General features: G+C 39.5%; 1 protein-coding gene across 1 annotated transcript; it reads right to left on the reverse strand.

Annotated features, from left to right (window-relative positions):
• Window positions 1–1162: 1162 nt before the first annotated feature.
• On the reverse strand, window positions 1163–17241 carry zgc:64106 (uncharacterized protein LOC393348 homolog). Its single transcript, XM_052099516.1, has 6 exons — window positions 16950–17241; window positions 7665–7904; window positions 7477–7566; window positions 5851–6036; window positions 4889–4998; window positions 1163–3293 (listed from the first exon to the last, which is right to left on the reverse strand). The coding sequence occupies exons 1-6, from the start codon at window positions 17110–17112 to the stop codon at window positions 3114–3116; spliced, it is 969 nt and encodes a 322-aa protein (XP_051955476.1). The 5' UTR covers window positions 17113–17241; the 3' UTR covers window positions 1163–3113.
• Between the last annotated feature and the right edge of the window lie 9444 nt (window positions 17242–26685).

Here is a 26685-nt window from a genome sequence, read left to right on the forward strand (position 1 = left end):
CTTTCCAACACTGTTTAGGGATTAGTTAAGGGTCAGGGCTATGATTGTTTGATAGCAATGTTGTTCCAGGACCAACAAAGTATATTGATTGGTACATTTTGCATAGCTGACTGGTTGTGTTTCTGTGTGAAGGACCAGCATGTTGAAATAGGGTTGAAACTTACAGTTAAAAAGGGGCATGTTGAATCTGCTCTTAGTAAGATGGTGCAGAACAACCTGGAGCCAAAAACCGGTAAAACGCCATTTCAATCTATTCAATTAAATGTTTGTGAATAGCAAGTACACACATGCACCACTAATATTTGTGCTTTATTTTGACAGTGAAATAAGACCTGGATATTTATCTGCTTTGAACGACAATTGCAGCCAGATGATTCAGCACGATTGCCAGCATTAACCTTTGTCTACAAATGTATAGAGAATCGCAATAAAATAAGTGCATGCACATTTAGATTGTTGTCATCAATTAGTGTGAAAAATGAACATTCGTCATTTGCGCAACCTTTAAACCTGAATGATTTTCTTCCATGGAACACAAAAGGAGATGTTAGACAGCATGTTAGCCTCAGTGTATGGATAGTAATAGTGAACTGTGATTGAGATCCTCTTTTGGGCAAAATTGTCATTTTTGGGTGAACTACTGTATCTCTTTCAGTAATTTAATGTATACAGTGAACAGCATGCTAAATCGCTGTATGCCTATGTGTTCTTTTAAATGTATATTTGGCTCTAAATTTAAAATGCCCATGTTTTCCTGTACCGTATCTCAGTCACATCATTATCAAGAACTCTTTATTCATTTATGCCCTTAAAAGGATTGTCACATGATCCAATACAAATGTCTTGATAGTACTAGAATATTCTGCAAATCTTCCTCTGAAAACTGACACCAACTATAAACTAAATTCCAATAAAGACCATTTTTTCTGTACACTCAAATCATTTTAAGATTTACAAATTTTTATTTCAATACAAAATCCCATCAAATTGAATCGAGTAATCTTTAATCAAATGAAATAAAAAAAAACGACATATTTAAAGTTTTAATAATTTCATTTAGCTACAAATTACACAATTTAGATGATGGAATTTTGTTAGGAAATTTAAATGCGTAAATCTGAAAAATAGGCTAAAAAGTTTTTTTTTGAGTGTAATATACTTACCTGTAATATGGCATCTGATTGATCCTGAATTAATACTGTAGAAAGCAGTTTCACAACAAATGTTTACATATTAATAGTACTGTATTAATAAATATTGTCATTTAATATACCAAATGGCTATGATAAACTTATTTCAACCTTATTTATATTATTCCACAATTGGCTTTAAAACCTTAAGGGACTACATATTTTTGTGCAGTCACATCCGTTCATGTATGTGTGAGTTGTTACATGCGTACATATATGCGAGTTGAATGTTTCTCACAGTACATGTTGTCTAGTTGTACTGTAAAAAGTGGTAACCTGTTTATTGTTGTTTTTTTGCTGTAACCTCATGAAGTCAAGGTTGATTTCAGACATGTTCCTTTTTTACTAGAAACCAATATTTACTAAATGAGGAAAATGTTTAGGTAAAAATATTTTTTTCTGTGTGACTGTCAGCCTTCTGGATGAAAAAATAATAGAATACAAGCCGAGATTTGAACGTATTTGTCAATTATGGAGGCTTTAAACTATTATTTTGCTAAACATCCAACAGCAGATAGAGAACATTTGTTGAAACCTTTAGATGTGTCTGTACACTGTAAAATAAAATAGTTATCTGGTAGCATAAAATATTGCATAATGTGGTAACATCTAAATTAACTTAAATACATTTGTATTCAAATCAATGCTGTTATTTAATCTGTTTGACCCTAAAAAAGGGCAAGCGTATAAATATACCTCTAAAATGAATTCATTGATGACCCAACACATTAGGACCCACATAATACATTTCCATGTTTTTCTAAAATATTGCTTTTATTTTGCATTTTATAGCTTGTAGAAATCATGAAAATAACATTGAAAACATAGGAGTATTTTCCTAGTGCTGCATTACAAAGTTTCAGTTACATAAAAAAATACTATCTGACAGAGATTAGAGTGCTCAAGAATAATATAAATGTTTATTTTATTATTATGATTGTATGGTCAAGTGCTCAAGGAAAATATTTTGCCTGAAAATTTTTACCTAAAAATGGATGCAATCAAGCAATGCAATTTGAATTTAATCTAAAAATAGATTGAGGTTACCACTTTGTTTTTCAGTGTAGTGGAAAGTGATTCATCTTTAGCATTATCATATGCTAAACATGAGCTGAACTTTACCTACATGTTGTCATAGTATGTAATGCCTTATTTAAACTTGTGTAAAAAACAAAGTCTAAAATCTATTCTTTGGTGTTCGTTAATGAACAGCAATACAGAGGGAATTCAATGCCATTGCAATTTTTTGACATGCTTCTCCTAAACAAATCACTCCAGAAGAGAATATTTCGCAAAGCCACAAAAAAAGGATTTCCTGCCACCCGTCAAATGTCAAACATTTGTGCATGAATCAGAATCAAAATGTTCCAATGAAACGCAATTGTTGTAACTGTTCTAAATGACTTGTAAGTTACAACAGAAGAGTAACTTTGTAAGTGTGACAGTCAGGGGCGAAAATTTCATGAAAATGTTGGGGGGGACAATAAACATAACAATTCTCAAGAGCAATTTTTGAAGGGTTTTTTGTTGTTGCACCGTTTGCATTTGCATTATTTTATTTCTTAAACAATTATTTTAAGAATATATCATTATATTATTTACAATACACATATTTTAATGATATTTTAGGGGGGGACAACCCTCAGATAGGGGGGGGGGGGTCCTGACTCCCCCGACCCCCCTGCGATTTCCGCCTATGGGACAGTTGGTGGTCAGAATTTCATTATTTGCGACTGCATTTTGTTTTTGTACAATACCATATATGTATTCTGCAGAATCCAAATTATCATAATTATCACTGTATGGAAAAGAGCAGTTTGGACATTCTGCACAACTTCTCATTTTGTGATCTAAAGAAGAAAGTCATAAGGGTTTGGGTGAGTAAATGATTACAGAATTTACATTTTTGGGTGAACAATTTCTTTAAGGTTTAGCTGTCAGTCTCTCGCAGATCTCAAATTCCTTCACCCCAAGAGCAGGATCTCTGGCTGGAGGTGATGGTAGAATCAGGGAACAATCACTGTCAAAGTATTTCCCACTTATTCCTTCCATTTCATCTGACACTGCACAGTATATTGTGTTGACTGCTGCCTCTTCAGAGCTCTATGGAGGAGTGAATTCACATGCGTTAAAACACAGAAAGTATTACATCTATACAGTATACATTTTTATTTGATTTTATTTAACATAAAACATTTTAATGCTACAATATGGACTTTTAAGCTCTTGTGGCTCTATCAATTCAAAATGAACATGAAAATGTGCTTTCGATAATGAATTACTCTAAAGATCAGACTGATATCAGTCACAAGCAGGGCTGGACTGGTAATCTGGCATACTGGGCATTTTCACGGTGGGCCGACGCACTTTGCTGCCAATCAGGGGCAGACTGGCAGAACTGAGCGGGCCAGCGGTTCGACAGCGAAACGGACCGAATGGGCCGGGATGAGCTAAAATGAGCCGCCGCGTTATGCAGAACGGACCACAAAATGGCGCCGCGATATGCAGAAAAGGAAAGCGCACCCCCTCCCCGCTCAACGAATTTTGGGTCTATTGCTATGTAAAATCCAAGGTCGATTTCTCTTCCCAGTCCAGACCTGGTCCCAAGGTCACTAAATCACAGGAGACTAGGGCTGCGTCTCATTTCTCCCCTTACCCCTTCCCCTTACCCCTCCCCCTCGGTTTTGCGCGTTCATGTGAGGTGAAGTGGCGTCTCAATTCTCATTTTGATTAAGGGCTAGGGCCAAGGCATAGGGCTACATAGCCCTCGAAACGAAGTTTGCGGAGGACTACACTTCAAAGAGAGGGGTTACAACATATGAATTTCTCAATAGTGCCGGCATCAAACTTTTTTCATGGCTGAACGGCGAACTGAGTCGCACAAATGTAAGTATTTTCAGCAGTTTAATTGATATTATAATTATGACACTCGTGTTTTATGATACTTTTAATAAAATGTTCAAGCGGTTTTAATTGTAATGTTTTTGTTTTGAATCAGCTATTTAACTGCCAGCTAGCAGTTATGCGCTATTTGTCGAGCTGAGCTATCTGATAATCCTTGACATGACACTTCATATTTATGTTTTTTAGTTGAAATCAGTGTGAAGTGATGACGGCATCTTCGTTTGTTTATGTCAGCGCTTGTCGCCTCTGTTGACGTAGCAGCCTGCTAGCGGCAAGGGAAGATGACGCAAACGGTAATCAAGTGGCCCCTACCCCCCTTCACTCGATATTGAGGGCCAAGGGGAAGATGCAGACAAAGGGCGAGGGGTAAGGGGGAGAAATGAGATTGGCCCTAGGCATTCCATTTCTACAACTTAATCTCCAGATGATTTATTCATCACTTTAAAAACCCTTGTCCTCTCTTTTCACTTATTTTCCCCTTGCTTTTGAAATGATCAATGCTACTGTGGCTTTAAGGCAACTACATTGCTGTGGTATGGGTAAGGATGCCTTTGTTAAGCTGTCACAAAGAGTTAAACTTGAGCTGTTATATGTGGAATGTAAAGTGGCAGCACATTTCGAATGTGGGTTTTATAGAATGCTAACACTCTCTTTTGCACTCAGTACTGGAACAAATGCATTTTGGAACAGTGTCATGGTTCCTGAGAAGTTGTAAAAAAAGCATCTGTGAAAGTTTGTGTGTGTTGTGTGTATAAAGTCATTCAACTAATAGACTGAGTGCTCTTTTGACTCACTTTGAAGAAGAAAAAGCCGACCAAGTTGAATAGGAATCGTAGAATGATGTTATAGTTTCGCATCACTTCAGTCATTGCTACACCCGGATGCAGAGAGTTTGCTGTCACTCCTAAAACATGCAGAATAGAAACACACAAACATCTGGTTTTAATGGAAAAAACAAGCGCTTTTCCCAACAATCCTCATCATAAAAAGTCCAAGTCACAAGGGTGATGCTAAGCTTTTACTAGTCATATAAGTATAGATTACATTTGACTTGATCTTTTGAAATAAAAGTGCAAATATATTGTAACTCTAGATCTCAAATGTTCTTCCAAAGTCTAAAAAGACCATTTATTGAAACTAAACAGCAAAGAGGGCTCATTCGGAAATCCTTGATAATTTTTTTTACATTAGAAACCTGAAATATTAAATTAATAGTTCTTTAATGACATATGCAACTTCTTATTTTAAGAGAGTTCACAAAGAAGTCTTAAAGGCAAAGCAGCATAAAATGGTCTGTTTAGTCCAGAGGGTCAGAGAGAGGGTGGAAAGTGGTCTTAATAAACTAAAATATGAGCTTTTAAAGCTTTTATACTAACATTAGTTGACCTTATTAAATACAAAAATTCTGATATGACACCTTATAGTATGATATATGATATGATATTATATTAAATATGATATAATATGACCTTGCTATTTCTCTCATTCTGTCTCTTTCTCATGCTCTGAGATTCTCTTACTGGAGGAAACCTTGGAAAATTACTTTTACCAAAGCTAAATAAATGAAAAGTGCTTTTGTGCATATGAGTTTGCAGTATTATTCACAGTTTACAAAGTCCTAATCGTCAAGTAATGCCAAATATAATAATCTAAATAGGTGATGGGGGAAGTTTTCTAATCTTGTTAATGTCTAACCAAAACAGCAGAAGAAAGTTTAATGGAAGACAATTCAATGACATTGGCTTTGGACTTGTACCTGTGCCCTGAAGCCGGCGTGCCAACTCGTTGGTCCAGATGATGTTGTGCAACTTGGTGTGGCTATACACAGTGTGCGCAAGGGTTAGATTTTCCCCACGGAAATGAGAAAAGTCTACCTGCCCTTTCCAGTGATTTGCAGAGGAGACATTTACAATGCGAGCAGGGGTGGATTTCTTCAACAGATCTGTATGACAATAAGTAGAGTTATAGGCCTGATAATGCAGTATTTATAAATGTTATTTGCAAGAAGATGGAAAATATGTATTGTTAGAGTTCGATAGTGATCGATAGTGGATTTGGCTGATGCTAACTAAAGTGGTGGAACATGCTAATAACTGATTAATCAGACAATAGTTTATAAAATCGAATGATAGAATGTTTTATATACAGTATGCATACAGTACTGTGCACAATTTTAGGCACTTGTGAAAAATGTTGCATAGTGTACATAATGAAATAATTAGTTTTCATTTATTACTTAATGTCATCCTGTAAACAAACAAAAAAAGCTAAATCAATATTCGTTGTGACCACCTTTGCCTTTAATACAGCACCAATTCTCCTAGGTACACCTGGAAACAGTTTTTCTTGGTTGTCGGCAGATAGGATGTTCCAAGCTTCTTGGAGAATTCCCCACAGTTCTTCTATCTATTCAGGCAATTGAGACAATAAATTGTCTCAATTGCTTCTGTCTCTTTATGTAATCTCAGACTGGGGGGCTTTGTGGTGGCCATGACATCTGTTGCAGGGCTCCCTGTTCTTCTATTCTAATCTTTTCTATTTGCAAAAGTAATGTTTGGGAGTCTAACGTATTTCCTAAAGCTGAAGATATAAATACCATCTTAAGACGCATGCTTAATATATATATATATATATATATATATATAAAACCAGATAATGTTTAATGAGAAATAAGGTTTATTATTATTCACAAGATATGAAGTTGGAGACACGATGCATGTGCTGACTGGACACGTTTCCATTTAGCTATTCACATTTGACTTGCATACCGTCGCTTTAATTTAGAACACTTGATTATCTAATAAAAATAACAAAATATGCATTGAAGTGAGGATAACATATGGATGAATATGGTCATATGATGAAAGATTTAGATACAGCAAATCCCCACATGATTGTTTTATTTCACCTCTAGAGGCCGCTTTTATTCTGCAGAACCCAGCTATTCTGCCTGACACAGAGGAACGTGGAGGAATAATATTTTTTTATATAAACTATCGAGCAACTATTGGCATAGAGTTTTGCCGATAAACAATGGAACAAGAGAAGTTAAATTCTTTTTAATATTGGCAACTATCGGCACTGATTAATTGGTAAAACCAATATATTGGTCTACCTCTCCTAGAATATATTATATTGTCTTGGAAAGGGAAATATAAACTAAATTAGGAAAATATAGAAAAATTGTACAGAATAGTACAGCAGTGCTTGAAAGCAGCTATTTTTTATGATACTTTTAGGTCCTTTCTTAAGCTTTACAGTGAGTGACTATCAACTACCAATTTATTGAAAAGACAGACCAGAATATTTATTTACATTTTTCCTTTTGTTTTCCACATAAGTCATAAGTGTTTGTAACAACATTGTGGGATTGTTGTCTGACCTAAAAGCAAATTGGTAAGGAGGAATGGCCCAAGATGGTTTGTTGCAAACGTGATTTCAAACCCTTCAGCAGTGATCTCTCTGGGAAGACCTGCGGGCATTAAAGCATAACACTGTTTGTATGTACATATAAAGTAATGTATGATGACTGCAAGATAGAGACAATTAGTGAGAGAAATGTACATCCACCTGAGGCCCCAGCATTATTGACAAGTATGTGTAATTCCTTCTCTTCCTCCAAGATCTGATCGGCAAACTGGCGGACTGATGCAAGTGACGAGGTGTCAAGCAGACGCAGGTGTACATTCTGGTTTCCACTGCATTCTCGGATTTCTTGCAGTGCTGCATTCCCACGAGCCTTGTTTCGGCACGCCAGGATCACCCGAGCCCCACGGCGGGCAAAGTCCAGGGCAACGAACTTCCCAATCCCTGGGAGATAAAGATATTGTTTAACAAGGGTTAAATGATGTCAAAAGTGAGCTAAACACAACAGCAGAGGTTTAAAATGCTCAGAAGAAGTGTCAAAACATGATTGAGTCATATCATAATATCAAATTTGTATCAAATCTGCATTTACAGTAGCTACATCTGAGAAACAACTTGTTTCCAAGCCAGTGATACACGTTCTAATTTCAATGTAAACACAAACTAACATGTAAAGTATGCAAGCTTGAGGCAAATATGGAAAACAATATGTTAACTGACTGCATGGATCTTGGATCAAAATATTAATATGAGCAAACTTATTCATAACATTAAAATTACAGGATAATAAATTGGAGAAAAAAAATTACAAATAAAAAATGATTAAACACATTAAACACTATCCAGAAACAGCCACAGAGATTGAAGCAGCATGCCTGATCCTACTGCTCCTATTACTGTTGCTGAGGATGTGAGTCAAGGTTAGCCCATCTTGGGGCTTTTCCACTGCACGGTACAACTCGACTCATCTCGACCTTGCTCACTTTTTGGAGGTTTTCCACTGTGGATTGTACCTGGTACCTGATTTTTAGTACCACCTAGGTCGAGGTTCCAAGTGAGCCAAATGTGACATCAAAATCCTGCAGATCACTGATTGGTCTGGGAGAATCGTCACTGGATTTCCGACACGCAACATCAACCCGCTAGTTTTAAAGTTAGCACTAGCGATAACAGTATCATTTGTTAACGCAACTTTCGAATTGTGAAAAAAGAAATGGCTGTGTGCAAAACCACGCCATGGTCAATAAACGAGGTGCAGACGGTCCACTTGTTAGCGATGAGCGAAACGAAAAATTATCTCAGGAAGTGTCTCAGCTGTTGGCCGCACACGGCTACCAACAGACCTACCAACAGTGTAGGGAAAAGTTAAAAAACTTAAAAGTGACTATAGAACCATCAAGCAAAAGTGGAAGTGGTTCAACCAAATGGACGCTATCTAAACCAGCGAGCAATGGGAGGGAGAGTGCCCTGGACTGGTACATTTTGTTACGTTAACTCTATACTCTGCTTCAAAGGCCAATTTAACTGTTACACTTGTGTAAATTCACCATGCAACAACTGCTTTATGCAGCACAATGACCTAGTAGCTAACAGCTAGCTTTTGTGTCGTGTTTAAGATGATGTCACGGCAGTAGAGGCGGCGCAACTATGGCAATCATCCTATAATCCCACCCACATTGAGGGGCACTAAACTGCAGTAGAAATACAAGCTCAGAAAAGTAAAGTGAGTAGAGTTGAGTCAAACCGTAACGTGCAGTGGAAAAGTGCCAAGAGTTAAGAGCAACTATAGATTTACATTTGCATTTGGCAGACACTTTTATCCAAAGTGATTTACAGTACACTTATTACAGAGACAATCCCCCCGGAGCAACCTGGAGTTAAGTGTCTTGCTCAAGGACACAATGGTGGTGGCTGTGGGGATCGAACCAGCAACATTCTGATTACCAGTTATGTGGATTGTAGAGGGCTCTGTAACTACACCAGAGGAAGAAGAGGTAGTAGAGGCAGGAGGTAGAATTAGGACCTGCAAAGAAAATGATGGAGGCGTGGACACTAAAGAAAATGATTCCTCAAAAGGACACTGTGGTGACAGTGGTGGAGGAAGAAAAAGGTGATCTTGGTGCTGAGTATGTAATTGATGATCCGGCATTATGGCCAGAGTCGCAGAGGTTGACATATAAGCAGAGGGATTCAAACTGGCACACAGAAGTCCTGAAAAAGCTGATTTAACCAAAATTGCTCCAAAAGATATGACAGGTAAACAATTTGTAAGTCAGCCAATGGTCGTGAGAAAATAAAAAGAAAAGGACAGTTAAAAAGAGATTGGCTAATCTACAGTAAAACGAAGCATCTCTGTACCACATACCATGCCTTCTGTTTTCACATGAGCAAACATGACCATCCTCAGGTAATCTGAACAGCAAGCATGGATTCAAATGGGCAAACATAAAATGGCAAAGAATTTATGGAAATCTTCCAGAACATGAGACACACAGGCCATGTAAACAGTGCTACTTAAAGTCTGCAGCACTCTTATCAAGTCAAGTCAAGTCAAGTGGTTTTTATTGTCGTTTCAACCATATACAGTTAGTACAGTACACAGCAAAACGAGACAACGTTCCTCCAGGACCATGGTGCTACATAAAAACAACAAAGGACCAACATAGGACCACATGAGACTACACAACGAAATAAAATACCTATATAAACTACCTATATATACCTATATAAGTGCACGTGCAAACATGTGCAAAAAGTACAGGACAGTACAACAAATTACTGACAATGAACAGGACAATAGACAGTGCAGCGCCGACCAGTACTCAGTAGTGCAAAAAGATGACAGTTTCTAAAAATGTAAACATAACATACTATGAGATAATGTTCTATGCACATAGCAGTTATTGAGGTAGCAGACAGTTATAAAGTGACAGTTATTAAAGTGCAACTCAGGACACGTGTGTGTCAAACCAGTCTCTGAGTATTGAGGAGTCTGATGGCTTGGGGAAGAAGCTGTTACACAGTCTGGCCGTGAGGGCCCGAATGCTTCGGTACCTCTTGCCAGGCGGGAGGAGGGTAAAGAGTTTGTGTGAGGGGTGTGTGGGGTCGTCCACAATGCTGGTTGCTTTATGGATACAGTGTTTTTTGTAAATGTCTTTGATGGAGGAAAGAGAGACCCCAATGATCTTCTCAGCTGTTCTCACTATCCTCTGCAGGGCTTTGCGGTCCGAAGCGGTGCAAGTCCCAAACCAGGCAGTGATGCAGCTGCTCAGGATGCTCTCAATAGTCCCTCTATATAATGTAGTGAGGATGGGGGTGGGAGATGTGCTTTCCTCAGCCTTGAAGAAAGTAGAGACGCTGCTGGGCTTTCTTGGTGATAGAGCTGGTGTTGAGGGACCAGGTGAGGTTCTCCACCAGGTGAACACCAAGAAATTTGGTGCTCTTGACGATCTCCACAGAGGAGCCGTCGATGTTCAGCGGAGTGTGTTCACCTTGTGCTCTCCTAAAGTCAACAACCATCTCTTTTGTTTTGTCGACATTCAGGGACAGGTTGTTGGCTCTACACCAGTTCGTCAGCCGCTGCACCTCCTCTCTGTATGCTGACTCGTTGTTCTTGCTGATGAGACCCACCACGGTCGTGTCATCGGCGAACTTGATGATGTGATTCGAGCTGTGCATTGCTGCACAGTCGTGAGTCAGCAGAGTGAACAGCAGTGGACTGAGCACACAGCCCTGGGGGCCCCAGTGCTCAGTGTGGTGGTGGTGGAGATGCTGTTCCCGATCCGGACTGACTGAGGTCTCCCAGTCAGGAAGTCCAGGATCCAGTTGCAGAGGGAGGTGTCCAGGCCCAGCAGGTTCAGCTTTCCAATCAGGTGCTGGGGAATGATTGTGTTGAATGCTGAGCTGAAATCTATGAACAGCATTGAGCGTATGAGTCCTTATTGTCTAGGTGGGTGAGGGCCAGATGGAGGGTTGTGGTGATGGCATCGTCCGTTGAACGGTTTGAACGATACGCAAACTGCAGTGGGTCTAGTGAGGGGGGCAGCTGGGTCTTAATCTGCCTCATGACGAGCCTCTCGAAGCACTTCATGATGATGGGTGTAAGTGCGACCGGACAGCAGCAGCCAAATGAGTAGATAGTCACCTGCAGCTATAATTTCAAACAGAGATAGAGAGGAATACATTAATTTTACTGAGGCTTTTGGATGTGACACTTCATTTGGTGTCATGAAATCTGGCTTTCAGAGGCAAAACAACACATTTGAATGATGTTCATAATGAACATTTTCAGGGAACTGTGGAAACATACATTTGAAATTGCTATGTTTTGATAGAGAAGAGAGAAGCAACAGCATCATCTGCATTATACTGTTAAACTGAGTTGCTAAGTGAAGGTCTCTGCCAGCTCCTATTCACTGCATTTTGAGTCAAATGGGTACTGGTGACTGAGGCTATCACCTTCAATGGCCCTTGATGTCTCCATCCCAATTCCTGAATTGACGACCATAGTTAATGTCTGAGTAAAATGTAAATACACTCCAGGGTCTGGGGTGGGTTCTTACAACTTTGCATACTTTGGTAACAGTCATCAACTGAGTACTTTGTCTTCACTTGAGGTATTGCCCACCAAAATGTCTATAAAACTACAATGTAAGTCTCACTTAATTGGACTCGATGACTGCAGCGCCACACAGCACGTTCTCAATAAATAATTCTGCTGAAACGTACCCAAGTCTCCTGGTATTCACTACTGAATTTCCAACAGAACTCTTGAGGTGTTAGCTCATTATGACCCCTTTTGAATGAGCACTTACAGAGAGTAAGGCAAAAGAAGACAGGTTCACAGTTAACTCATTATCTAAGTCCTGACACACAAAATGAGTTCATTGACCTGTGTGGCAAACGAGTGAATAACACTATCTTGGCTGAGAGAGAGGACACAATATATTATTCAGTAATATGCAACTCAACACAGTCATAACTCATAAAGAAAATAAATGTGCTATTGGTTAGATATGTTTATCAAGATAAAGAGTGGCACCTGGGAAATAACTGACAGATTTATTCAGTTCAAAGATTTTTACAAGAAGACAGGCAGGGAATTTTCCAAAATGATTGTGGCAGCACTGGAAGAAAATGGCATATCACTGAAGGATTGTAGAGGACAAAGATACAACAATGTGGCCAATATGTCAGGAAAGGTGTAAGGAGTACAAGCTGAACTGTTAAAAGCCAATCCACTTGCTACATATTCCTGCCTGTGCATCCCATATGCTCAATCTGGTGGTTTTACATGCAGCTGCCTCCTGTTTTCAGGTCTCCACATTTTTCGGCTCAATCAATCAGCTCCACAATCTATTCAGTGCTAGTCCAGAGCGGACAGGATTCTCTCTTCATCATCTGTTTGACACTCATTGGAGTATTCACAAAGCTGATGTATGTGCTGTTGCAAATTACTTACCCATGATCTTTGAGGTACTAGAATCCATCTTAGTGTCATTCAATATGACAAATGAAGCCAGGTCAGAGGCCCATGGTCTGAAGAATTATTTCAAGGCTTTTGACACAATTGTTCTTCTGACTGTATGGTTCTTCTGACTGTATGTGCAATGAATGGGACTCCTTGCTCACTGAGGCCTCACTGGTAGCTCAGGCAATGGAGATTTAGCAGAAATTGCATTCAGAAACAAGGTGTTTTTCGTTTCATTGGATGCAATTATCCATGACTAGAGTGTAAGATTCCAGACAACAGCAACCGTCTGTGAAACTTTTGCACCCATTCTGAAATGAACTGATATTAGGGAATTCCAAATGAAGATAACATGCAGAGGACTCGTTGGAAATTAAATGATGCATCTGAAAACTATATAAAGTGCCACTGTGGTGATATGGGTGTGGCCGAGCGGCGTCTGTGGAGAGTGAGGCCGGGAGAGAAAGCGCAGTAAGGACTGACATCTGGGGGAAATTATCTCTACCAGCTGTTTTGTGTTACAGTGAAGAGCTGGAGAGAGATAAAGAGTTGTGGGGAGAGAGATGTACCCCCTTGTGCCCACTTTTTTTTGTCAGATCAGTCAGTGGGCTGGTGACGGTCGAATAGTTAGGCACAAACCTATGATAATAGCCATTCAACCCCAGGAACTGTCTCACCTCCTTTTTGGTCTTAGGTCTTGGGCGGGCTGCAATTGCTGTTGTCTTATCAATTTGAGGCTGCACCTGTCCATGACGCAAGTGGAAGCTCAGATACCATACTTCCACTTGCCCAATTACGCACTTCTTTGGGCTTGCCATGAGTCCCACCCACCTCCAACCCTCAGATGCTGCAGGTGCCGCTGCCAATCATTACTGTACATAATGATGTCGTCCAGACAGACAGCATCGTAATTAGCGTGCAATCTGAGGATTCGGCCCATGAGCCATTGAAACGTAACAGGGACCTCGAACAAAGTGAACAGGAGAGTCACGAATTGGTGTAATCTGAACCGTGTGGAAAATGCCGTCTGTTCATGACATGGGAGTTAAGGGGATCTGCCAATATATCCCTTCGTCAAATCCAGTGTCGAATAAAAGTGAGCCACGTCTAACCAATTGAGCAGCTCATCAATACAAGGCATCTGTTATGCATCATATTTAGACACTGCATTGACTTTAGGGGTGTGCGATATTGACAAAAAATGGTATCTCGATATTTTTGGGGATTTTGCCGATAAGGATAATCAGACGATATTTTGCATTATTCAAAAATGTGTTTGTAAATGTCTTTTTTTTACTAGCTCCATTTTACATTGTCAATAGTATATTGATATATTACTAATTGAAACATTGTTGGAAAGGGTATTTATTTCAAACTGAAGCATTCAAGTAGAAACAACACAAATCACTGCTCTGCTGTAAGGTGAACTGTGCAGAATACCATATCATAATAAAAGTATCTAATGCAAACTTTTGTCAAAAATACAAAAAACTAGCCCATAGTATCCTTTTAATTAAATTACTGACTTCAAGTTCTGTCCAATATTGCACGAAAAGTAAACAGGTGTAACAGCTGTAAAATTAGAAACCCTTCAGATTTGTCAAATATTGCACTAAAGAAAAAAATATACATGTAAACAAATGATTCTACTGTGAACAAAGTCTACGATTTAAAGACTAAAAGGTAAAATAGACTATAATGTAAAAGTCACTAAAACAGAGGAAACAGGCTATCAGCAGCTTGAACATTTTTTGCCATTAACTGGGCTTCTTTGGATCTACATGCGTTTCAAGTTGTGTGGTAAAAACACCAGCCTGTCCACAGCATCTGGCTTGAGAGCTGCACGGTGACATGTAACAATATTTCCTCCTGTGCTGAAAGCCCTCTCAGAAGGGCTGCTTGAGGCAGGGATGCATAGGTACTTTTTTGCTAGTTTCCCAAGTCTGGGGAAATTTATTTCTTGTGTTTTCCACCAGTAGTGGAAAATTCCGGATGATCGATTTCTCTCCAATGGGTTATGTTCTCAGTGCGAGAACATAGCTGAGGCAGCATTGCGGTCGCGGCTTCTTTTGTCATGAGAGAAAGCCACTTCAGCCGCCCCCGCGCCTCGCCTCTTTCCTACGGGATTGAGGCAGGCGCCGCGGCGATGGAGGCAATTTGGGGAAAATGACGGGCTGTGTTCGCCGGGTAAATCCCCTGGACAGGACGCGGAAGATCTAGCTGGTCTACCACCTACCATCGTAGACACGATCAACCAAGCCAGAGCCCCTTCTACCAGGCAGCTCTACGCCCAGAAGTGGCGCTTGTTCGCAGATTGGTGTTCTTCCTGGGTTGAAGACCCACAGAGGTGCGCAGTTAAGTCAGTGCTCTTATTCCTGCAAGAGAGGCTGGAGGGGAGGCTGTCCCCTTCCACCCTAAAGGTGTATGTCGCTGCTATCGTGGCACACCATAACGCAGTAGACGGCAAGTCCGTTGGTAAGCACGACTTAATCATCAGGTTCCTGAGAGGCACCCGGAGGTTAAATCCCTCCCGGCCAAGCCTGTTCCCCTCCTGGGATCTCTCGGTAGTCCTCGCGGGCCTCCAGAGACCTTCCTTCGAGCCGCTAGAATCAGTTGGACTCAGGTCCCTCTCCCTTAAGACTGCCCTGCTGATCGCGCTCGCTTCCATCAAGAGGGTCGGGGACCTGCAAGTGTTCTCTGTCAGCGATACTTGCCTGGAGTTCGGTCCGGCAGACACTCATGTGATCCTAAGACCGCGACTGGGCTATGTGCTTGCACATTCTTTCATTTCGCCATCTCTACAAACTAGCTAGCTAGCTGTTTGAAATTAAGCGCGAGAGGTTACAATAGAAACGTAAGTGATTTTGGTCGTGGATTGGTGTCTTGAGACTTGCGCCTAGCACTGCAAATGCACAATGGACGTAACACCCTGAAATGTATTATTGGAAACTGACTTGTTACCGAATTTGGTAGGCTGTACAAGAAATTAGAGACAAATTGATTATAATTTACTTTGCAATCTCACCCGTGTTCTCCCGCTGGAAACTGATATGATGTCTCTTAAATTTGTATCAATCATTTGTTGGTAAATGGTGAGACACCTGGCGAGCCACATGATTTTTGCCAAAGAGCCACGTGTGGCTCACGAGCCATAGGTTCCCGACCACTGCTCTATACAGTAAGCTATACCAATTTGATCTTATTTTGTTGTAATTGCTATATTTGTGCGCGAACAATGCGCATTCGTATCTTGGAGGGTCACTCAGGCTATGCAATCAGTATTAATGAGATTATTGTCTCTTTAAAGTAAATTTGGAATGTACTAGTGCATTCCAGGCATTAGTATAAACTAAGCATAAAAGCATCAACAAGGTTTAGAATATCTCTACCTTAGTCAGAATTTGCAAACAGGTTTGTAGCAACGTGTTTTCCAGATGTTTCGCATTCATGGTGTTTGTTTTGTGTTACTGCTTTGTTTAGATGATGTGTGCATTTTTGGCTTGTGAATCACCACAGCATAGTGGGGAAATGATGACATGATCATGATTATGACTTATGAGCTCCATCAAAGGATTAGTTCACCCCAAATTGAAAATGATGCCATCGCAGATGTGTATGGCTTTCTTTCTTTTGCTGAACATAACCATAGGTTTTTAGAAGACTATTACACACTGTAAAGTAAAAGTAAAAAACAAACAAACAAAAAAACGGTAAATGTCTCGCAGCGAAGGTTGCCAAACAGTTCCCATAAAATGAGAGTAAAATGCTATACATAGTTACGAATTTCAATTTGACCAGACCCAGGCAGACCTCTAATTATTGAAGTAGATGAACAGGAATTTGAAGAAGCTGTGAGAGAATAACCTCCTCCCGTAACGTCGAACATTCCGATCTGTTCCAATCTGATTTATGAAGTGTACAAACACTGATGCGAAGCTGATATTACTGTCTCAATTCTTTTCAATTTAAGACATTTTCATGTTCACCACAGATAACAAGTAAAAAACGTAGATTATTACCTGTGTTAGCTCCAGTCACAATCGCAGTTTTGCCCTTTAGCTCCACTGGACAAGCGCGCGGGTCCCACGAACCTTTCCGTTGCGCGCGCACAATCATGGCCAATATCGCCGTTAGAAGCACCCATAACGGATGGAAAAATATGTCACTCCACTCCCACGTCATTTACGAAGTCAGTGTGTCTCGGTCAGAATCCCAAATTTTCTATAAAGAGACAATAAGCTCATGAATACTGATTGCATAGCCTGAGTGACCCTCCTTGATACGAATGCGCATCGCTCGCGCGCACAGGACAAAGATCGTAGTGAATTCAATGCTATCTTTGTCATGTACTGTAAAACTTTCTGCTGGGTCTTAACGTCTGAATGCACTTTATATTGGACAGGCACAACACATTAAGTCCGTACAGATATAATGTTACTTGAGTAGAAGCGTTTAGCTTTCATTAAAAACTGACGTGGGAATCAGATCCAGATCAGAATATTCCAAATATGTATTTTCAGCAGTTGTTTTTAATGTTATAAATCTCAGCCTAACATTTTAATAACCTCATTCACCTGCCTAGTTTAAACAGCCCATCTTAAATCCTCTCCATCCATATTGTTAAATATTTCTGTATTATTATTTATAGTAATAATCTGCAACTATTAAAACATGCTGTAGATCTGTGGAGTTGGCTGAGAAAGACAGACCCAGAAATTGGAATTGTTCTCTTAATTTTCTTTTAGATAGGAATAATGAGGAACCACATCCTGTATCAGTTGCTGTTTTAAAAAGTATTATAGTTCAGAATGGATTGGTAGATGTATGGAGAGACAGGAATAAAGAGATGAAGCAATATACATGGACAAAAGTTTCGCAGGGAATGACGAGGCTGGACACCCATTTTTTTGGGTGTAAATGTAGGAGATTGGCAGGAGGTGGATGGAAGATTATTTTCGTTTACAACACCTGAAATCGGTCTCTTTGAAACTATATCTAAGAAGTCACTTTATCTTGTTTGTGTAAAATATTTAAAATTTAAGAGCACTGCAAGATCTTCCAGAGACCAAATGGATTCATTTTGTTGAATCGGGGGCCTCTCCAAAAGGGTGTTGGAGGACTTTGTATAAAAAACCAATTGAGAAAAGAAGTGGAGATTTGCAATGGAGAATTTCTCATTGGATTTGTTATAAAGTGCATCTAAATTCTTTGCAAGGAGAAGAGTGTGTGTTTTGTGGTCTACCAGAAACAGTTTTTCACATATTTATTGGCTGTACCAGGCTATTGGGAATTCTTGGTGTGTTAAAAGACTTGAGCCATAATTTTGGTTTTATGTTTACAAGTAGTTTTTTATTTTTGGACCCAAATATAGCACCTCGAATAAAAGTAAAATTGTTTTGATTAATGTTTTATTCGGTAAGGCCAAAATGGCAATTTGGCTGACAAGAAAGAGAAAAATGCAGTTTAATAGTGATACTGATCCTTTGAACATGTTCAGAGCTCTGGTTAAAAGTGGACTGGTTATGGAGTATAAGTATTATGAATTGGTGAATGATACTGAATCTTTCTTCTATTTATGGGGTGTTGGAAAAATTTTATGTAAACCCAATGAAGAGGGAGGATGTAATGTATTTTTTTTTTAATTATTTTAGTAGGATTATGTATTTATGAAGTAATGTGCTAAAGGTGTATGTATGTTTTGGGGTTAATGGTTTGTAATTAAAGAGATGTTGAAAAGTCTATCGCTCTCTCTCTCTCTCTCTCTCACACACACACACACACACACACACACACACACACACACACACACACACACACACACACACACACACACACACACACACACTCTCTATCTATCTATCTCGAACTGCAGCTATGGCTCCACCTTCTCCCTCTCCCGGCTGATTGCGATCATTGTCCCCCAGATTTCTCTCAAAGGCTGCATAAAAGTAATCCATACAATTAAAAAGGACTTATATATTAATCTGTTTCACACTCACACCTATCATATATCTTCTGAAGACATAGATTTAAACACTGACACTACAGAGCTGCGATATTCTTCTAAAAGTCTTTGTTTGTGTTTTGCAAAAGAAAGAAAATCATGAAAAAAGAGACATGATAGGTGTGAGTGAGAAACAGATCAATATTAAAAAATGTCTTTTACTAGAAATTCTCCTCCCTGCCCAGTAGGTGGCGATATGCATGAAGAATGTGAGTCACCAAAAACAAAAGAAGAAAGTAGAGATTTATAGATAAAAAGGACTTGTATATTAATCTGTTTCACACTCACACCTATCATATATCTTCTGAAGACATAGATTTAAACACTGGAGTCATACTATGGATTACGTTTATGCTGCCTTTATGCTTTTTGGACCTTTTAAATTCTGGCCACCATTTACTTGCATTGTATGGACCTACAGAGCTGAGATATTCTTCTAAAAGTCTTTGTTTGTGTTTTGTAAGAGAAAGAAAATCATACATATCTGGAATATCATAAGGGCGGATGAGAGAATTTTCCTTTTTGGGTGAACTATCCCTTTATGGCTGAAAGGAAACAGAGTTCGGAGAACTTTCATGAAATGGTGCCACATCTGTAAACATTTTAGATTTTGTTTTAAATGGAAAAGCCTTGGGGCCATTGCAAGCAATGGTGATATGCTGTACCTCAGCTTTCCTCCTGTGTTCAGCATTCCTTGGAGCAAACAGTATAGTAATTACTAAACAAAATAAGATCAAATTGATAGCTTACTGTATAGAGGATATACTGTGAAATTTCAATTTGACCAGACCCAGGCAGACCTCTAATTATTGAACTAGTTGAACAGGAAGTTGAGGAAGCTGTGAGAGAATAATCCCCTCCCTTGTAACATTGAGCATTCCGATCGTTAGAGCTCTCTCTGACTTTATGAAGTGTACAAACACTGATAAGAAGCTGATATTACGGTCTCTTTTTCTTCAAAGCAGCCATAGTCCTGGTACAGACACAAACAGACTTTACTCTAAATTTGATCTTGAAGGAGACCAATGAATAACCTGAATGATACAAGTACTTTGGTCCTTCTCACTGTAGCTCCTGCTCTGGAATTCTAAAGGGATGTTACAAAAAGGAAGACTGTGAAATAACTCTAAAAGCAAGCATGTCACATTTATGATTTAGAAAGAAAGAAAGAAAGCTAACGTTAAGCTAGTTAGGAGCAGTGCAAGATGCTAGCGGCCGTAGCAGCAGCAGCCTCAATTTCTCATTGTGTGAATATAAGAATTAGAAGAATTAATGTTAATGAAGAGTATGATGTAGATCTGAAATGATTAGTCAACGTTATCAACAAAGTCGACAATAATTTTCGTTGTCGAATTTGTCGTTTGATCTCATTTATTAAAGTTCAAATAATACGGAAGCAGGTCTTGATGTTAACTACAAACTCCGAAACTGGCATTTGTCTTTGTGGCCAGCACCTCTTCTATGAGTTGCGCGAATGTCCCGATCTAAGGGGGAGAGATTGAAACTGCACCCGGCTGAGAGAGACACAGTCACAGGGACGCTCGTCCCTCGAGCCCACATGTACTAAAGCTATATTATAACATGATGGCTCTTGACTTATTTAATCATAATATATGTGTCACTGTGCATTTCTTATCGTGAAGAAAATTGGCAATACGCAGCTTTATTATTAAGAGACAGTTTGTTTTTTTTGTGAGTTAAAGATGGATTGAAGTTTACAGAAAGGTGAGAGAGGTAGTCTTCGCTCCATTGTACACTGCAACAAAATATGTTTTTGATTTGTTTTGTTTTGGCTTGTTTTCCAATAAAAATATCTGAAAGTCATTTAAACCAATGCACATTTACTTTAGGAACTATACTGCAGAAGAATACTGAAAAGCAGATTGTTATCTGAGAATGTTGTATATAATATTAAAAATACAAATATTTAAAAATATCTAAAATCCTTTTAAAAAAGATGCATTCACCTGAGAAGCAGCTTATGAGATATTTAGACTTGCTTTTAGAGAATAGACCTTGAAAATAAGTATATTTTGTCTTTACTGCACTCGCAGAAGTATAACAAAGTGAAAAAAATACACTTACTGTATATTTAAGATAAATTCTCTAAAAGCAAGTCTAACTTATACGTTGCTTCTCAAGTTAATGTATCTTGTTTTAAGGATTTTTAGACTACTTTAAATGTAAAACAAGACAAAAACACTTGATAGAAATAGTCTTTTTGCAGTGAATATCTTTACTGAATTAAATTTAATAAAGTATTTTTTCCCTTTAATTCAGTGAATGTCTTTTAGAGGTATTTTTAAAAGATGATTTTGTCCTCTTTATTTTTAGCAAGCATGTTTAATACAACCTTTTAAGTCAGGATACAAGCTGAATAATCGTTCTAATAATCGTTAGATTAATCGACTATCAAAATAATCGTTAGTTGTGGCACTAGTATGGCGTACACCTGCTCAATGAAAAATGCCCTGAGATAATTAATGATACCAGATGATTCAGCTCTACATTAATTAAACTGACTTGACTTGATCAGAAAGCTTTGTAAAAAGGGGAGATTTGTGGTGAGAAATATGACAATTTGTAAAATTTGATTTAGTGTCAGAAGCAGAGCCAGTACCCAGTTGTAGGCCTATGCAAGAGATTGATGCTCTCACTGTGGAAGACACAGGTAAGCTGTGTGAATAAGCAAACATGATCACATTAGTCACTAGGCCTATAACTATGCCCAAGTGTTACTAGTGACCCATTATATTTTTAATCAAAAGATAGGCCTAGTAAATATACAAAATGCCTAGAAAAATACAATAAATTACAAGGCTGTAGAGAACAGTGCACTATTGCAGACTTGTATACTGAGGTTTTAATTACATTATTTTAATAGTCAGTCGTGAACTAAAGTGGGCCGGTCTAAGGCATGAAACTCCAGGGCTGAGAGTCCCACTCCGGCCCTGGTCACCAGCATATGTTGTGTTTGGTATTCATGCTATGCTTGTGTTGGTGTCCCCACGATTACATAACTAGCCTGACCAGCAAGGCTTCCTTGGATCAACCACACAGCTTAATCAGAAAGACCATAATGTTTGACCAGCATTTGTTGATGGTGAACAGCACGGGTATGCTAGTCCACCATGGCCTGTACCATGAAGCCGGTTTCAATGGCTAGCCAGGTAAGTTTTAGATTAGTTTGCCTCAACCCCAGGTTTTAGGTATCATGAAAGTTGGTCAGCTTTTAGTAGTGTTCATCTCCACAGTAACTAACGCTATATAGCTAACATGCTCCAGGTTTCGTTCTGGATTACAGATTGCTAACAGATGCTGAACCAATCAGCTGTGATTGAAATGACAACTCCCTCATGTCTATTCATGCACAATTTACAAATAAAATCTTAGAAATCCTCAAAATTGACTCTTCATGATAAATTATTTTTTTGTGAATCTAAATGTAGATTTTTAGATTGAGTGTTATATTTCATTAAAATATTATTGCTTTTCATTTACCCTCTTTAGCCTTAGCAAAAGATATCTTTGAAAATATAAACATACTATATTAGGCAATCTATAAAACAGCCAGGATTAATATGATACATGCAAAAAATAATCATTTTTAAAATATTAAAAGCTCAATATTGCTATGGAAAGGGGTGAATGCCACCCAAACCCATTCTTTCATTCATAGACTCACAATGAAAATACAACATTTTAATTGAAGTTATACAAATATACATAATAAGCAATATAAGCAGTACACAAAATATGTCTTTTATAAAAAGAACAAATACATCTTATTATTGCACACCAGTTTTTTTGCATACAGTATTCCAAATGCTAAATTTTTTATTAAACAATAGTAGCCTTTTTTATGCTTTTTATTTGTGCTTTTTTTTTATTTATTTTTTTTACTAAAGACAATGTGCAAATTGTACATCAAATTAAATAAAAAACATGATGTTATTCCACTTGGCTATTCATTATGGCACACATTTTAATGTGAACATTTATTTTAAGTTACTGGCCCTTACACTTGTGACAATTTTACTGTAGTGTTTTTCACAACCTGCACCAGAAACTGAAGCCTCTAACTCCATGGGTTACAGAATGAATGCGAACACGGTAATGCTTTAATCCCTTTACATTACAGTCAGTCCTGTGTTTGTATGAACTAATGGCACATTCTGTGATTTGATTAACCTACAAAAAACTTGTCACGATTATATTTATTTATTCAGGTGGAAACAGACTCTTTTAGGGCCCGTTAAGGAGCCTGGAGCTAGACTGCTCACTATATATGTTGGATTGTGAGTTAAGGAGGCTCCAAATTAAAAAAAAAAAATTGGAGATTGAACAGCTGGAAAAACAGATCTCAGTTTGTGAACTTATTTAATCATGCAACATTTTAGTATGAAGAGTATGTATATTTATTAATGCAGCCTTTTCTCTCTCTCTCTCTCTAGCCACATGAAAGGGCTCAATGGAGCAGCTTCAACTTATTGATTATTAACTGGGGCAAGATGCCTAGTGTAAAGGTGGAGTTGAGGAGGTGGAGGGATGCTGGAAACAGCTGAGACAGAAGAGAGGTAAACAGCCGCTTATACAGTGCACTCAGAAAGTATTCACAGCGCTTCACTTTTTCCACATGTTGTTATGTTACAGCCTTATTCCAAAATGGATTAAATTAATTATTTTCCTCAAAATTCTACAAACAATACCCCATAATGACAACGTGAAAGAAGTTGCAAATTTTTAAAAAGAAAAAAAGAAATAAAATCACATGTACATAAGTATTCACAGCCTTTGCTCAATACTTTGTTGAAGCACCTCTGGCACCAATTACAGCCTCAAGTCTTTTTGTGTATGATGCTACAAGCTTGGCACACCTATTTTTGGGCAGTTTCTCCCATTCTTTTTGCAGGACCTCTCAAGCTCCATCAGGTTGGATGGAGCCATTTCCAGATCTCTCCAGAGATGTTCAATCGGGTACAAGTCTGGGCTCTGGCTGGGCCACTCAAGGACATTCACAGAGTTGTCCCGTAGCCACTCTTTGTTATATTGGCTGTGTGCTTAGGATTGTTGCCTGTTGGAAGATGAACCTTCAACCCAGTCTGAGGTCCAGAGCTCTCTGGAGCAGGTTTTCATCAAGGATGTCAATGAACATTGTTGCATTCATCTTTCCCTCAATCCTGACTAGTCTCCCAGTTCCTGCCACTGAAATACATCCCCACAGCATGATGCTGTCACCACCATGCTTCACTGTAGGGATGGTATTGGCCAGGTGATGAGCGGTGCCTGGTTTCCTCCAGACATGACGCTTGCCATTCAGGCCAAAGAGTTCAATATTTGTTTCATCAGACCAGAGAATTTTGTTTCTCATGATCTGAGAGTCCTTCAGGTGCCTTTTTGGCAAACTCCAGGTGGGCTGTCATGTGCTCTTTACTGAGGAGTGGCTTCCGTCTGGCCACTCTACCATACAGGCCTGATTGGTGGAGTGCTGCAGAGATGGTTGTTCTTTTGGAAGGTTCTCCTCTTTCCACAGAGAAATGCTAGAGCTCTGTCAGAGTGACAATCGGGTTCTTGGTCACCTCCCTGACTAAGGCCCTTCTCCCTCGATTGCTCAGTTTGGCCGGGCGGCCAGCTCTAGAAAGAGTCCTGGTGGTTCCAAACTTCTTCCATTTACAGATGTTGGAGGCCACTGTGCTCATTGGGACCTTCAATGCTGCAGACATTTTTCTGTACCCTTCCCCAGATCTGTGCCTCGATACAATCCTGTCTCGGAGGTCCACAGACAATTCCTTGGACTTCATGGCTTGGTTTGTGCTCTGACATGCACTGTTAACTGCGGGACCTTATATAGATAGGTGTGTGGCTTTCCAAATCATGTCCAATCAACTGAATTTACTCCAATCAAGTTGTAGAACCATCTCAAGGATATTCAGTGGAAACAGGATGCACCTGAGCTCAATTTTGAGTGTCATGGCAAAGGCTGTGAATACTTATGTACATCTGATTTTTTCATTTGGGGTATTGTTTGTAGAATTTTGAGGAAAATAATGAATTTAATCAATTTTGGAATAAGGCTGTAACATAACAAAATGTGGAAAAAGTGAAGCGCTGTGAATTCCAGATGCACTGTACACCGTGGTTGTTAAATGAAAGATTAGATGGACTCGCTCCTCCCGAACTTACGTTTAGGAACTTCATTTTATGAGTTTGTTTGCCCATTTAATCTTTAAGCTATTAAGGTTAAATTTATTTGGCTTGCTGTCCACGGAGGAGGGGCTCGATGAAGCAGCTTCAACTCGAGCTCTGAAGTATCCCCCCAAAAATATGCAGGAGGTTTAGGACAGCAAGTTGGATGCTTAGAGGTTGAATTGATGTAGATGATTATTAGGCTTGGTAGTACGGAAGAACCCCCCCAAAAAAATGTAACTGAAAGGGATGAAGATATATGATGAGGAATGGTGAGTTTCCATTTGCGGGGCATCTGTATGGAGTTTTAACGCTGGGATGCATTATGGTGCTGCGTTTTTCTTATTTGTATGCGGGAGCGAGTACTGCTGTAGCAGCATCAACTGGAGATTTGAAAGGCTAATGCATCTCACCGCTGTGTTTATCGACCTGGAGTCGTGAACAGGCATTGCTGCTGCTTTTGCTTGACTGACATCTTCCTACTATGTCCACCATGTGGAGCTATGAGCTGGGTACTGCTGTGGCAGTATAATTTGAAAAGGGGCTCTGGTGGGAGCTACATTTGGAAAGCATGTTCCAGCGATGCATTTGCAGTGAAAGCTGTGATTGAGGTACTGCTGCGGCAGTGTGAAAGGCAGGAAGCTCAAAGGGCTGCATTACAATTTCGTAAGCTTGGCGCTGGGACTCATCTCGCTGCTGCATTTATCAACCAAGAGTCGTGAGCGAGCACTGCTGCGGCAGTGACACCCTGAAAATGCTCCTATGGGAGCAACGTTTGGACTGGAGGGCTTAAAGTAGTAGAGCTGGTGTACGTCCCGCCGCAGTGGCCATGACATGGAGCCCATGAGTCAAAAGTGCATGGACTCTCAAATGTCACAGAAAGGGTAGGAGGTCCTCGTCCCCCGTGGAGTAGGCCAACCAATATCCGAAGCAAAACCTCTCGGTATCAGAAGGAGGGAGCCAACGGTATATAGATAAGATGCATACATCTGCCAGGGGACGAGGAACCCGGTCACCTGGAAGCGAACGACGGCTGCCGACCGAGAGGCTCCTAACCGACCGCCTGGAGCGGGGAGGGGCTCGCTGCCGACCGCCCGGAGCGGGAGAACCGCTGCCAGGGGCGGGGGAGACCCCTTCTTCAGAAAACTTTCAACTAATTTGATTGACACCTCGACTCTTCATTCCAAGCCTACTCGTAATACCCTACAGAACAGAAAAGGGAACATTTTTAAAGTTTTGCTGTGTCACAATCCATTACAAGCTCTTACACAACAAAGACTCCTGGAAAATGTGTGTGTCATGCACTGAGCCAGGCCATTTGGCAACCAAGCTTGTGATCATACATTCATGATCACAAGTCATCTGCAGATGAAATGTACAATAAGTCAGTGTCATATGTGTTAACATTACTATTAATTGAAAGTTTTATGTCAAAATTCATCTCACTGAAAAGACATATCAGCTCACATATACATCAGGCCTACCTGAACATTAAGGCTGTGAAAGGACATTCTATTCACAAAATCAGCCTCATGTTCTCCTAGAGCTGTGGAGATTGCAGCATG

Source organism: Xyrauchen texanus, chromosome 31 (genome assembly GCF_025860055.1).
Source record: "Xyrauchen texanus isolate HMW12.3.18 chromosome 31, RBS_HiC_50CHRs, whole genome shotgun sequence".
NCBI classification, from domain to species: Eukaryota; Metazoa; Chordata; class Actinopteri; order Cypriniformes; family Catostomidae; genus Xyrauchen; species Xyrauchen texanus.